The 14,279-nt window shown below is 42.4% G+C and overlaps 2 protein-coding genes across 3 annotated transcripts in view; one reads left to right on the top strand and one right to left on the bottom strand.

Annotated features, from left to right (window-relative positions):
- The window catches only part of LOC136431512 (GFP-like fluorescent chromoprotein dsFP483), a 235,697-nt gene that overhangs the window by 119,119 nt on the left and 102,299 nt on the right, over positions 1–14,279 (top strand). The gene's annotated exons all lie outside the window — the stretch shown is intronic.
- On the bottom strand, positions 167–7,387 carry LOC136431508 (GFP-like fluorescent chromoprotein dsFP483). Of its 2 annotated transcripts, none has more exons than XM_066422904.1 (7): positions 7,307–7,387; positions 3,947–4,006; positions 3,600–3,692; positions 3,150–3,304; positions 2,339–2,438; positions 1,801–1,931; positions 167–1,338 (listed from the first exon to the last, which is right to left on the bottom strand). In XM_066422904.1, the coding sequence occupies exons 2-7, from the start codon at positions 3,947–3,949 to the stop codon at positions 1,158–1,160; spliced, it is 663 nt and encodes a 220-aa protein (XP_066279001.1). In that variant the 5' UTR covers positions 3,950–4,006; positions 7,307–7,387; the 3' UTR covers positions 167–1,157. The 2 variants fall into 2 exon arrangements, with proteins under 2 accessions (XP_066279001.1, XP_066279000.1); XM_066422903.1 differs by having other exon boundaries at positions 3,947–3,986; positions 7,307–7,381.

The raw sequence follows: 14,279 nt of genomic DNA, 5'->3' as shown, positions 1-14,279 counted from the left end.
GCCTGATTACCCGAATCGTGCGTTCTATGTGCGTCTTGCATGGTTTCTCGCCATCGGGGATTGCGGAAAACGTATTCTCACATTTCTATTCTTCATTACACACAGACTGATGACCTTTTTTGGCTTATCAGTCAAACTCTCATTTTCCTTCCAGCGACCTTGGAAGAAGGAAAATTGCTCTAAATGACAGTTTTCACCAAAAATTACGTTTCCATAGAAAATATCCAATACGTCTGTCGGTCAGTGGCATGGCACCCCTATCCATCGGAAACATTAAATTGCTCGGAAAACGATGTTTGGAGAAGCACTATTGCCTTTCTGGGAACGAGTCAGGTCGGCACTGAATCTTACTGAAAAACAACTCTGAACCGAGACCTAAAGCTATGGTCAATGCTATCGTCGGACTTACCAGGATTTATCTCGATGGACTTGAATAGCAAATTTAAGTACATAATGACTTGTGACAACCCATGCATGGTATACATCGGGAAATATATCAAAGAATGTATAGACGTTAGAAACTCCTCCAGTAATTGTAAAATCCCATTGTCATCCCATACTACTACACCATATTGTATAAGATAGACTAGTACACCATGTTGTATAAGATAGACGTATTAGCCTGATAGAATGTTATCTATGTACCAGTAAATGCCATACTTTGTACCTTGTACAATTGTTGCGCAATAAAGTTATTATTATTTGGTAATACACAATGTACTACATTTACCTTGATAGGAAAATAGCCTGCAATTTCGATCCTAAAGGAAGTAGGCACGCATTTACCGCAGTCAAGAACAACTATGCAAATATTATTCAAACCGGTTATATTTTCACTTGACTGTAAACAACACCCTTTAGATGTTTTTAAAAAATCCAGGGGAAGCGGCATCAGTACCTTCACTCTCCAGTGAGGTGTAATTTTTGTGAAAATTTAGGTCCCAAAGTATGACTGTAGAAAGTTTGCAGCCGAATGGAGAAAACTTCTTGGATATTATGTGCATTTCAACGAAGAGCATTACAGGTTTCTGATTGGTTCTCAAATAGCATTCGTTGGTGAAAATTTGTGTATTCCTTGCTCGAATATTGGGTGTTACCAAAAAAAATGTCTTATGTTTACTCTGGTGTTGCCAAGTCAAATGTAATACACCGGTCGCTCACATCGGTTTGGTAGAGGCATTTTGCCACTCCTTGAAGTTGAGCTTCTTCTTGGAGTGTTTGAGCTCCACCTTGCGGGACACGAACATCGGCTGGTTCTGCATCATGTCGGCCGCCATTGGCTTGGCAAAAATGTTGTTGGTCCGCACTGTGCTCTTGTAGCCCTTGCCACTTGCAGTGCTGTTTGGAAAGGGAACACAATAGAACACATTACTGGACTAGACTGACTAAGGCTGCTTTACAGCAAAAATAATATCATGATAATAAATGACTCATCATGTTGTCAGACAATTTTGTTGGTGTTAATGGCGTATTATATTCAAAATCATTAATAACCTTCCAATTTATCAGCAACTACTTAGTAGTTTCAGAACAGCAATATTTATGATGATTCCACCTAAATTCAAACGGCGATGATGATGGCAATGATGCTACGCACTATATCGAATATAGTTGGTTAGTATTCCGATATGCTAGTATTGACTGTTTCTTTTCCTTTGCCAGAACTACCTATAGATTTTACGTTCTTATGTGAATATCTCAAGTGTATATAGAAGCTTATTCCATATACAGATACATAAAGGGTACTAAGATATTGATGATATATGAGCTATAATAATTGATCACGAGATTGTCTCCTACGTGTAGGTCTGGTCGGAGGTGCTGAAGACGGTTTTCTCGTCGGGGTACACCATCTTGGTCACGACCCAGTCCAGATCAGTGAGCGAGTCGGTCATCACAGGGCCGTCAGCAGGGAAACCAGTCCCATCCACCTGAAGAATAATATTATGTAGTTTTCACAAATATTACATGCAACGTAGGAATCATATTGTAAGTTGAGATAGTCTAAACAATTTTTGAGATCCATTCTTTCGATGTGCGGATTTGACTTAACAATTATGACATTTAAGTGTTGAAATCACAAATAGTTACCAAATCTGTTCAAACAACAGGCATGCACAAAGATACGCCAAAATATCTACTCATGCAACTAAATACAATTTGGAAACAGTCAAACGTTTCAGACAGCATCCGCTGTCTTTCGTCAGTGACTAAGAATAGGACTTAGAGAACGAGGTTTTATACCAAAACTCAAACAAAGATGTTTCATTATCTGACACGCAGAAGCTTCAGTGTTCAGTAGTTGCTGAGGTTCGCAACGTTATGTATGAGAAGTTACCTGAAACTCTCCTTTGATGTGGCTTCCCTCGTAGGTGTAGCGGTAGATGCCAGTCAGCGTGGCACCGTCTTCAAACTCCATTTCGCGATGGACGTGGTACCTGCAACAAACCAACAAACAAACAAACAAATTAATTAAATGATATTGGCCCTTGACCCTTATGTTGATTATGAGACGAGTCCCGGATATAAAAGGAGCAGCATCACCATGTTATTCCAATTTTTAGCGGTTCATGAGATACTGTGTAATTACTGTTCAATGCAATGCATGTAATGATAAATGGAATACATCCTTTTTTGAAAAAAAAAATGTCACTTTCTCCTCGAGCTTCCGCCATCCTGAAAACCTCCTTATTAAAGACTACATTATCTATAAAATTCTCAAGACACACATATCATTGTAACCGTGAGACTTTTCATTAACCATTGACCCTGTCCCGTAATTTGCATAGAATTATCAGATAAATCTATAGACTTCATATTCTTTAAAACCCCTGCACGTTAGCATATTTGCGTGTTGCCTTGAAATTAGCCTCTGTGCCTCATTAATCCTGCTAAGATGACTTTGGCCCTAAGCAGGATTAATGTGGCTTAGTATGAACGTTCCAAGTCACATATTAAAACCCCTCGATTCACATTGAAACCACCTTCAATGCGGATATGGCACACTAGACCTCTGCTGTGCAGGTATGCGACTTAGGCAATTTGACCATGAACTGGTTTGCAAGGCTTAGTAGGAACGGGGTCAAATAAAGATTCCATTAAAAAGCACAGAACATATGGAGCATATAACTTGAGGCGCTATCACTTACCCGGAGCCATTGTACATGGCAGCCTGAAAAGGCGACATCGCTCCGTCGGGGTAGGGCAGGTACTGGTTAAAGCCGTACCCGATGTTTTGAACCAGGATCCAGGGGGAGAATGGAAGGTCATCCTTGGTGGACTTCAGGTCAAGGTCCTCATAACCCTGTATACAGAAGAGTTAATAGTTTTAGTTTTACCTGCTTTTATAAATCCGAAATTCAATTTACAACAACAATGTCGTCTACTCGTGAAAGCATAATTATGAAATCACTGTATTCCACTCCAGGGGAGCGCAAATGAGCACACAGGATCGCCATGGGTTGAGACTGCCCGAGGGAAGCGTAAACCCTTTCTGTCCTCGTTTTCGTGCGAACTCTCGCGCGTTCTTGCTACTCTCGTGGGACCACATTTCAAAATTGCCGTACGAAGGAAGCTAGAATGAATAGCAACATACTTACGTCATTTGGGTTACCGGTGCCTTTACCCCTCATGTCGAACTCATGGCCATTGATTTTGCCAAAAATGTGCAACTCATGGGTCGCTGGGAGAGACTGCAATTAATCAAAGAGTTGTATTTGATCAATACAAACTATATTTATGTGTTAGAACAAAATTCATAGAGCAAGGACTGATACTGACTCAAACGGACATATTTCTAAGTGTTCTAATGATGTTGAAAAAAGCAGATATTTAAAGCTACCTAAATTCCATGTAAATTTGAAAGTAAAGGCATCTCTACCTTTCAAATAAAGCAAAATATAAATGATTGTATACGTATCTAAGGTATTTGTTGTAGAAATTTTACCATAGTTGTTTAGATCTGTTGGGCGTCGTCTCAGATATCCCTGGAGGAAACGTAAGGAGTCTGGTGAGAACAAAAATGTGGTGAGATAATGTTGTTATATCATTTCTTTATTGAAGTTCATTAATCTCCATGACAAAGCGAGATATAGTTTTGGGTGTGTCTCTGTGTGTGTCTGTTCATGTGCCTGCCTGTGTGCCTGTCTGTCTGTGTGTTAGTGTCTCCGGATGTCTGTAGTCAGCATTACTCAAGGACCTCTCGACGGATTGAGATCATATTTCGTATGTTGGTAGTTGTTGGATAGACAAAATATAAAGTCGGGTTTAGGCCCCCTCGTATTTGACCCAGGTACTGCAGCATTTTTTTGTGTATCTTTTGCTTGTTTTATTCCGAAACTATGTCCTGAACTACTTGGGTACAAGACTAAAGTTGGCCAACCGGACGTTCTGCTGTAGGAAACCGTTAATAATAAAACTTCTCCTATTTTGCCGACAACTAATAGCACCCCGGATATCCACACCTTCTCGAGTCATGTTATTAGCAAACAAACAAACAAACAGACAGACAGACGGACAAACTGACTGACGGGCAGATAGATCGACGAACTGACAGGCAAACAAACTAACACAAAAGGGAAACATATGCGCACAAAAAACAAACAAACAAACAAACACAGAGAGACTCCAAAACAGAGTCGAAAACGCAGATATCACCTGATGTAGACACTTAGGGCAAGTGTTTACACCATGGCCAAAGGGACAATTGATGAAAATTTGTAACTGGCTGGTAAATCAATTTCCATTAATCGTGCCAAGTACAAATATATGGAGGTGGGAGGTGGTCAACGTCCATTGGGTGTCAAAACCAACTAGTTGGGGGTTTGCCAAATCAGTTACACGTCTACGATTTAATGAAATAACGCTAAAATTATATGTTAGGGAATCTCATTTGCTACGACAGGCCTTCAAGTTTCGTAATTCACCCTTTAAAAAAAACGGTCGAAAATCATATTGCTGCAAAATTTCCAGCGTCTAGCTCAAGGAATGGTTCGTCCATGCGACGAAAATTGTTGTTTTAGGCCTTCGTACCTTGACAATCGTAAGCTTGGATAGATTTGAGGTGCGGTTATCAGCGTGAACCTTTCTGAACAACAACAGCAAAAACACCCTGAAGGCTGCAGAAGTCAGCCCCGGCTTCTTTTGTGCGCCTGGTCGTTTTATGAGAGTAAACTGCGCAGCAAGACCGGTTTCACGAGGTTTGGAAACAGCTTAGAGGCAATTGGTGTGCCAGTAATTATTTAATTATTGTTATTGATTTTACTGAGCCGAAAACAGTATGCTTTAGAAGTGGAAGATCGCTCACTGTGATGTGCACTTATAACCTAGGCGGCTCTAACATAAACTGGTTTATTTGTTTCTGATTGCTAAAAATGTATGATTGGATCACACGGGATCTCTAAGCATAGGTGTGACAGTGGTTCGCTTCGTACGTCTCTTCGTGGCATTTTCTATACCTTGCTTTGGTGCGCGTTTCTTGTTGTTGTTGTTCGGTTTGAGGCCTAGCATACCGCGTAGTTGTTTGCGTGACACAAGCGGACAAGTTTCGCCGAGCACTTTGCATCAATTTTCCACCATCATAATCGAAAATTGCACCGGCAAAATATATGACCTGGAATGCAAGGGGCCGTTTTCTGGCCTGTGCAGGTAGGTAGGCCGGTAGGCAATAGACTATGAAAAATCTGTAGTTGATTCGCCCCGAAACCCTGTGATAGTGAATGAGATATCTCGAACGTGATACCGATCGAATTGGGACACAAACGGACTCTTCTCGGTCAAAAAGACTTCGTGGTATGCCAATAGGCGGTAGGCCAAGGAATTGTCATTGAATCGCCCGTGCCAAACTTCTTAGGTTGGTGCCGAGGTTCCGAGCGTGATCAAAAATGAAGTACTTTGATATCACGATGGTAACACGATAGCGAGTGCGAGTTCCGAGTGAAGCCGACGAGCCGAGCTGGTGCGAACGGTCCCGAGCGAAGCAAAGAGCAAAGCGTAAGGGCGGCTAAGGACGACAGCCAGGATATGACCGGGGCGTTTCAGGACAAGCCGGCACACAGCGGGGTCCCATTACCTGGTGACTCGGCCCCTTGGTTAACTACTCTCCAAGCAGAAAAGTGGGTCCGGCTTTTTTTTACGAGTTTCTAGGTGTTTTGTCTGGAGTTCTATTTTGTGCCGTTTTCTTTGTATCGACAACCCACACCTGTGTACATATATATTCAACAACAGTTTCGAGGCCTATAGCCCGCGGTATGCCTACGTGCGAATTTTCAAGCAGTGACAGATTTGCGGTCAAAAACAAATATGTTACACGTCACTATCAGTGAAATAGCGAAAGCAGAGGTTATTGCTGTAAAGGAAAAAGATTGCTGAAAGATTTCGGTTTGATTTGGCACGAGGCGTTTGGAAATTCGAGGAGAGCTACTTGTGTTAAGGCCCGTCACGTTTTAGCGTAATATATATCCAAGTGCGCATGAGTTGCGCATGAACTTTTGTTTGGTTTATGTAAGTTTGCAGGGAAGAATTTTTCTTCTATTTTGACCCACCGTTATGCAGCCTGGTTGTCTAACCAAAGAAATGACTCATTCGGCTGCAAACCTAACCTAAAACAAAAACTTGATACGTAAATCATGCGGACCTGTATATATGCACAAATTTGACAGGGCCCTTACCGAGGCAAATTCAAAGACAACCGCACTTCTGACGACAACGAAACTACTGGACTTGGACCACACAGCCGGTAGACAAGGGAATGGCTTACTGACGGCGTTGTCACATATTAGGGCCTATTGTTTTGATGCCGTAGAATTTTCCAGCAGGCTGTGACAAAACCAACTGCCGACAAGGAACTCACTTAAGACAGCCCTTTCCCTTACAACTTTACAGGACACTTGCATGGCTGTCTCAAGAATGCAATCGTACATCGATCGTACTACAATCGTGCGACATATTTGACCGATCCCTGACCAGACATTTAACAGAAAAAGTTATGAGCTTTAAAAGGATAGTTTGCTATAGTTTGCTTTGATATGTGCAATATGGCTACAGTTCCGAAATTCCGACGTTCACTGTAGAAAGTCTTGCTGTCACTCAAAACTCTTTTAGAACATCAAACTATCAGAGAGAAATTTGCGGAAAAAAAGCGAGTTACGCCATTCGTAGAGTACAATTCTGGAATATGTACGCAAATCGTCGATAATTTTGTTTTATTTCAACTAGTAAATTATGTACAAAAAATGCTGCTAACTCATTCAAAGAAATAAACAGCAACTTTGGTTGATCTAATACATGATACTGTATGTTTACTCACTTTAAAAAGTTGGCAAAAGTTGAAGTTGTTGATATGGGTGTCAGTCTTCTGATCGTCCCGTCGCCGAAGGTGTGAAGGAAACGGCGCGCTCTCTCCGTCTCTTCTAGTGTGGGGTATCTATAACCTCATTTGCATATGGGAGGGAAGATCTGTGATTTGCTGTGGACGTGGTGACGTCATGCATTCATCTTCTTATCAAATTTGGAGGGAACTTTAAAAACTACATGTAGGCGTGGCCTCCATACCAGGCTCATTTGAATATATCTGCACGTTTCAACACGCCATACACGTGACGAGTCATCAGAACGTGTCCCTATATCTGGATCACAAACATACTGTAAATGCAGAAATGTTCGCGGTGGTTTTATGTTTGCGGTTTTTGCGGTGAACTTTAAGCGCGAACGTAAAACCACCGCGAAACCTTTTGCCCACCTATGACTGTAGCGCTATTATTATTTCAAACGCGAACTTAAAACCATGCACCGGGAACACGTAATTTTCCCCCTACCGCGAACTAAAAACACGCGAACTTATATACATTTACAGTATTATGTAAATGCATATAAGTTCGCGTGTTTTTAGTTCGCCATTTGATCTTGATTTTGCAATCAACGTCCAGGAATCAAGGATGATTAAAAACGACAATAAGGTATCTATAAATAAGGTACTTTCTAGTAAGAATGTCATCATTCGTCTCAAGAAATTTCAAGAACTGTGCCATCAAAAGGATAAATCGCATCACCCACTTCAGACCTGTAGTGTCAGTTGAGGACACTCTACTTAAGTAGATACAACGATTACCAGTCATTACATGTGACCTATGATAGGTGTCAGACGAGGACACTGTACCTAGTAAATACAACGATTACCAGTCATTATGTGACCTATGAAAGGACATGTACAGCCTAAAGCAAATTCCAGCGCAGTTATGGAGATGATGTGGTTACTATCTGTCTCGATACCTACAATGTGCAGCTCCTGACCGCACGGTCTCAGCTCCTGACTGCACTACAGCAAAATCGTCTCGAGAAAGGCCGAAAATGTTTAAAAAAGTTGCTTGTTTTGAGTCAATTGCGGCACGTCTTCGGTTCACATGTTTACCCTCATCTGCCTCTGACGGAGTTTGACAGCCCCAGACCCGCTACTTTTTGAGATTACCCCCTCCCACCCAACCAAACCTAAACGAAAAACATGGTCAACTTATGCGGACTTGTATATACGCGCAAGAAGTTGATGCCATTTTAATTAAGGCAAAGTGTTTAGTTTTTCGTCTCACCAGCGTGGATCCGGTATTGGGAGTCCTTGGGTCACTGATTGGATCGCTAAAGCTTCGAGGCTTTACCCGCTTATTTCCACACTGTATCGCACTGCTTTAATGTTTAGCTTAGAAGCCCACAATTTGACAACATGATGAAGAGATGTAAAATATTGATGTAAAAACGGCCACCGTATGTAAAACCGTGTTGTGTCCGTTATAAAACTATTGTATAATAATAGTGGTAGGGAAACGTTTATATTGCGATCTCCGTTCATTTGTTCACGTATGTGCATCACTGAAGTGAGTTTGGCATTTGACAGTGTGTGTTTGTGTGTGTGTGTGTGTGTGTGCTTGCGTGTGTGTTTGTGTGCACGCGCTCCGCATGAAATTCTTGAATTAAACTGCTTCGAAGTTCAAAGTAAACTGGGCAACATCCGATTACTACGCTGATTTTGTCGTGGGAGCGAGTGTAGGGGCACCGGTAGTATCGGATGTAACCCATGCTACTTTGAACGTTGACTAGCCTGGATACCAGACCTTTCGCGCGATGCGATAACCCCTTTCGGGCGGCGAAGGCCTAACAGGGATAGAGTTGGCACCCGCGCGCTCTTGGCAGCCGAACTGAAAAGCGTTAAACTCTTTGTTAGTAATGACATATCAGAGTGAAGACATGGCGCTAATGGGGGGGGGGGGGGGGCTATAGTTATGCGTTAGACCTGTAATTAACATTGCAAATACAGTAGAATTCATTATTTTTCATATGGCATAAAAAGTTGATGATGTTCCAAACACGAAAACAAGCAAAAAGGAATGCAAATTGCCAATTTTCCTACTAGTAATTGTTAAAGAAAATAATACTGGCCGCATGTTGTAATTGGTAAATCGCGCGGTCGTCTTAGGCAGTAAGATTCAACAATGGACTGCCAAACCATGCGGTCGCGTTAGTCAGGTGGTCATCAATTATGTTTCTGTCTGTAAGGAAATGTCAAGGGACCGAGAAGATAATATCTTACAAGGTTGGACTGTACATGTATTGTAATGATGTAAACACTCTTATACTTTTGTTCCCTGGCATTGACCGATGACCAGACATGGCGTATATGTACTTACATGTATACCCTTCTTCCAATGAGGCGATATCCCAGCGATCCCCCCCCCCCGATTTTGCACCCCCGGTGTGAAATCACTAGCGATCTCCCAGCTTGTGATTTCGCACCCCCTCCTCGCACCCCTACTACTGATTTTGCACCCCCAAACATTTCGAAAGTTGCTCTGTCTGTGCAGCGATTATATTCAAAACTGCATTTTAGTTTGATAAAGCCATAGTTTAACGTTGTAATCGATAGTATATACAAGTTGCTGTGTCTGACAGAACAAACATCTAAGACTCCGGGAACCCATGCCCTGCACTAATGTAATGCTACTAGTATTTCAGCACAGCGCGATGATGCTGACTCTCTGTGCACGATGATTCGTCGCAAAATTGTTCCTTAGTGCCAGGAGAAATGTATGATTAGTTCATAGTTTTATTTCAGTGTTAAAAATTGATTTTTTAAATTATTTTAGAGACTTAAATAACATTCTATCATATTAAGTTATATCATATATTGAATGGATGACGGGTGTTTCATAGGGTTAGACAAAAATTATCGAAGCCTGATCTAGTCGGAAAAATGAAATCTTATGACATTTCTGCCAAGAATTATTATTATTTATTCAATGTTAAAAACTACGGGATAATAAAAAATGTCATCACTAGGATTCAAACCCACGAACCATGACTCCTAGATGTGAGATGTCATAACCCACTTCGTTAGTCTTAAGCCAACAGAGCATTCGAAATTTAGATTAAAGTTACCAATTAAGTACTTACAGTTCAAATGTGGCAAGTGTACGACGTCCTGATTGGATTTTTTTTTTAAATCATGTGGCATATTACCGCCATTTGGTGTCGTTTTCATAAGTTTGCTGACGGACGCAGAGGCTGGGCCTCTGACAGGAACGTCATGTATGGCCAAATCTTGCTTTACCTGCAGAAAGGAAAATATCCAGAGGAATTTTCCAAAGGAGACAAGCGGACGTTTCGCCAAAGAGCCGATGACTTTGTTCTTGACACGGAATCCTCTATAATCGCGGTAGCCGAGGAAAAACGGGAAAGTCACGTCAGGTCATAAGCGAGAAGGAGGACAGCAACGTGTCCTCAAGCAATGCCAGGTAGGTGACTGTTCGGCACATCATGGACGCGACAAATCTAAAGAGAAGCTGGAAAGTAGATTTTACTTGAGTGGAATGTACCAGTACTTCGTCAGTTTCATCAAAAGCTGTGACAAGTTCCAGCGACAGAACTGAACGGCCAAGGCTGTAGACGCCCCTATACTCAAGTTTGACGATCGATTTGAACGTTAGAATCACTACGGACCTCGACCAGGGTTTCCCCTGGCTTCGCCTTGCTCGGGCATAGTTCACCATCTTTCCGGTCCCAACACGCACGCTCTAGCGCGACCTCACCGACGGAGCGGTCGAGATCGGCCGGTGGTGTGCCCGCGCCGCGGAGACGGCGGGGATCCCACCTCTGACCGATGGACGGCCCTTCACCTTCATTGCCCCTCTAGGTTTCGTAACACACCCAATGACTCGCTCACGCGTTAGACTCCTTGGTCCGTGTTTCAAGACGGGTTGGGTGGGCGACTGGACCTCGCTGCAGACCCCGGGCGCCCTGCGTGGCGCACCCGTCACCGGCGACGCGCGGGCCGTTGCGACGCCCTGGGAACAGTCCGCCGCGGTGAAAACGCCGCACGAAGGGAATTGATAATGAAGTGTACTCTTCAAAGCTCTTGCCTTTCAGACCATATGCTTAAATATATGTCATACAAATAAGGTTTTATTCACTCAACGGTCCCTCGACGGTCGTCATTCATAAGGAACATTTATAAAAGCCATAGTCTAATTTCGGTCGCTCAGCTGTTTCCATCCAGTAGTAAGGGGCCTAACCGAACAAAATGCACCGAGTCAAGTGTAGAATAGTCTCTATATATACATGTAATAGTTATCTGTAGGGCACCAGAGTGTCTAAGAACTGAGATAACATATGGAAGGATGGTACAGTACACAGGCAACCAACCAAGGACAGTGGAATCTTCTGACTAGTGGAACTGATTTGGGCATTGAAAAGCGATGACCTCTGTGACCTTGTAGAAATTACGATTGCCAAACTTCTTTTTAATCGTTGACAATCACGCCATGGGAGGAAAATGTAAAGGTCAGAGGAGTTGAACAAGACAAAATAACCGTATTTGATTTATTTCTGGGGGATGTAAATGTTTTATTGTTAGAAGACTGGTTACTCTTTTTTGGATTTAGTTTTGCTCTAGGAAGAAATGAAGTTTTCACGGTGGTTTTTAGTTTGTGGTTCAAACACGGGAGAAGGCGCGAAGAAAACAGAACAACAATTTTCGAGGTTGTTTTCAGTTTGCTCTGAATAGGTCACCATGCAAACAATTTCCCATTTTGAAGTATATCTACTTGGCATGGGTTAATAATTCATTGGTCACTCATGCGTTTGTATTGAGCAAGTCTTACTTTGCATCTCTGCGGTCAACGACCTTAGTTTGAATTTGGTGCCGAGGCCTTACGCAGTGCGTACACAGTGGCTCCTGTGGTCGGAAGTTTGTCCATGTTGGCCACGCTCTCCAAGCCGCTGATGTCAGCTTCGGACAATATCTGATGTGCGCTGAAGTTCTAGAAAGGCACAATCAGCATATACGTTTTAAATGTTAGTAATATATTCTTTAAGTGCATCGCTTTCCATAGTTCCAGTCAAAAATTTATTGATTTATTGATGTAAGCCATCTTAGACCTCCACTGATTGGTTGAACTATGTCGTTAGATCGTTCTACCATTGATTGAGATGGTTCCAAGATGGCCGACCAATGACGTTGGCGAAAAAGAAACATGGCAGCGCCCATGACCCGAGGTTGAAGCAAAATATTTTTTTGCTATGCCATTGGAAACAGTACAAACAACTGGATTTGTCCGCATTGTTAGCAGATACTTAGGTTTTTATCACATATTTTTTTTCAAACGATATCTTAATTTGTATGATAAGTATCATAAGATATTTATCACTATTCAAGCACCATATACGGTCATTATCTATCATAAGACACGAATGCATTCTCACATGGCCTTGTGTCCTTTGTAGTTGAAATGCAGTATGATATCAATGTAAGAAAAAGTTAAATGCACGGAACTTAAAGTTGATTGTCCCGGGCTAAGAGATCCGGTGTCAATGCCAACAGCATGCATGCCTGTTCTGTACCAGCCAACGAGCGCCCTCTGGGTCTATTCCAGGGAAGTGCAGTGGGGAGGTGTCGGTAGTATTTACACTGCGCGACAATTGGATCAATCCGCAAATGACGTCAACTCATACTATCAGGCAGTTCATCATTCTGTGTAGTCATTGAGAATCATCCGCAACGCCATAAACATGGCACGGGCTCTGGATGAGGGGACTGACATGCTGGAGGAGAAGCTGGAAGAACAAGAAGATGAGCTGGCATGGCTCGTTTTCTGTGAAGGAACGAAACGCAAACACGCTAAAGCTGTCTTCGAGGAGGCGTGTACAATGGTGGAGGAAATGGCACAGAAAATAGAATCACTTGTAGGTACACCATGTAGAATGTTGATACACACATATATATTAAAGTCAATTGATTATATTGGGATGAGTTATTGTTTAACATTTTTCACATCTTACTTATTCATGCAGAGGTCAAAGGCAGATGACATTCGGTCAAGAACATCATTCAGGATTGGACAAGGTCCGATGACGAGCAAGTTGGACCCTCTGCTACAAAACGTACATGTGAAGCGCCAGGCATTTCATAGTGCTTCCTTCATTGGAAATCATGTGCATAGAATGCTGCAGGCAAGTATTAAGCTTGATACTACAGTAGTTTTGTAGTTGACGTTAGTGTCTAGACACTTCATGCTTGGCGAGTCCTTACTCCAATGTGATAATGTTCTATTCCTATACAGGAAGATGCGATCAATGATCTAACTTAGATGGTGGCGACCACGATGACCAGCATCATGGACACGTACCCGGACCTACCACTGTCATTGGCACTGCTAGCCACAAAAACTGCAGGAACTTTCAAACAACTGTTTACCCTGTTTAGCAAGTGCCACAATGGTTATTCGCATGCAGGGCCCACAGATGAGAGGGCAATCAGTGAGCTAGGTAAGAATACAATACAAAGTATATTTTTTCTCGCAAATGTTCTCCCTTCATAGAAAAATACTTCCTTTACCTGTAGTCAATTGTCATTTCAAACCTGCGATATTACAATTTTATATGCTTGATTTTGTTCTCTACATTTCTCCAGACAAGGCCATCAAGGAGTTTATGCTGTACTACAGAACCCATGTACCCGACGGGACGATCCCAGTGAAAATGCACATGCTTGAAGATCATGTGGTCCCCTGCATCAGGAGGAGGGGGTTTGGGCTCGGGTTCATGGGAGAGCAGGGTGTTGAACATGTGCACGCCCTGTTCAACACCCTGGCTAGACCCAACTGCACCATGCCAAATCCTGTGGCCAGGTTGAATTCAACCTTGAAAACCCATCTGATAGGGGTCAACCCGCAGAACATCGGCATTCCCTAAAGCACATGGCAACAAATTGTATGATTTTCATTACATTGAAAGCATCC

The sequence above is a fragment of the Branchiostoma lanceolatum genome, chromosome 3, assembly GCF_035083965.1.
Source record: "Branchiostoma lanceolatum isolate klBraLanc5 chromosome 3, klBraLanc5.hap2, whole genome shotgun sequence".
Classification (NCBI taxonomy): Eukaryota; Metazoa; Chordata; class Leptocardii; order Amphioxiformes; family Branchiostomatidae; genus Branchiostoma; species Branchiostoma lanceolatum.
The sequence above is the reverse complement of the archived record's forward strand: the minus strand, read 5'-3'. Positions and strand labels throughout refer to the sequence as shown.

Excerpts from the sequence above, each read along its gene's own strand:
- LOC136431508 (XM_066422904.1), bottom strand. Across the intron at positions 2,439-3,149 it reads GCCATGTACAATGGCTCCGG|GTACCACGTCCATCGCGAAA; the intron begins GTAAGTGATAGC and ends GGTTTGTTGCAG. Across the intron at positions 1,932-2,338 it reads ACATCAAAGGAGAGTTTCAG|GTGGATGGGACTGGTTTCCC; the intron begins GTAACTTCTCAT and ends ATTATTCTTCAG.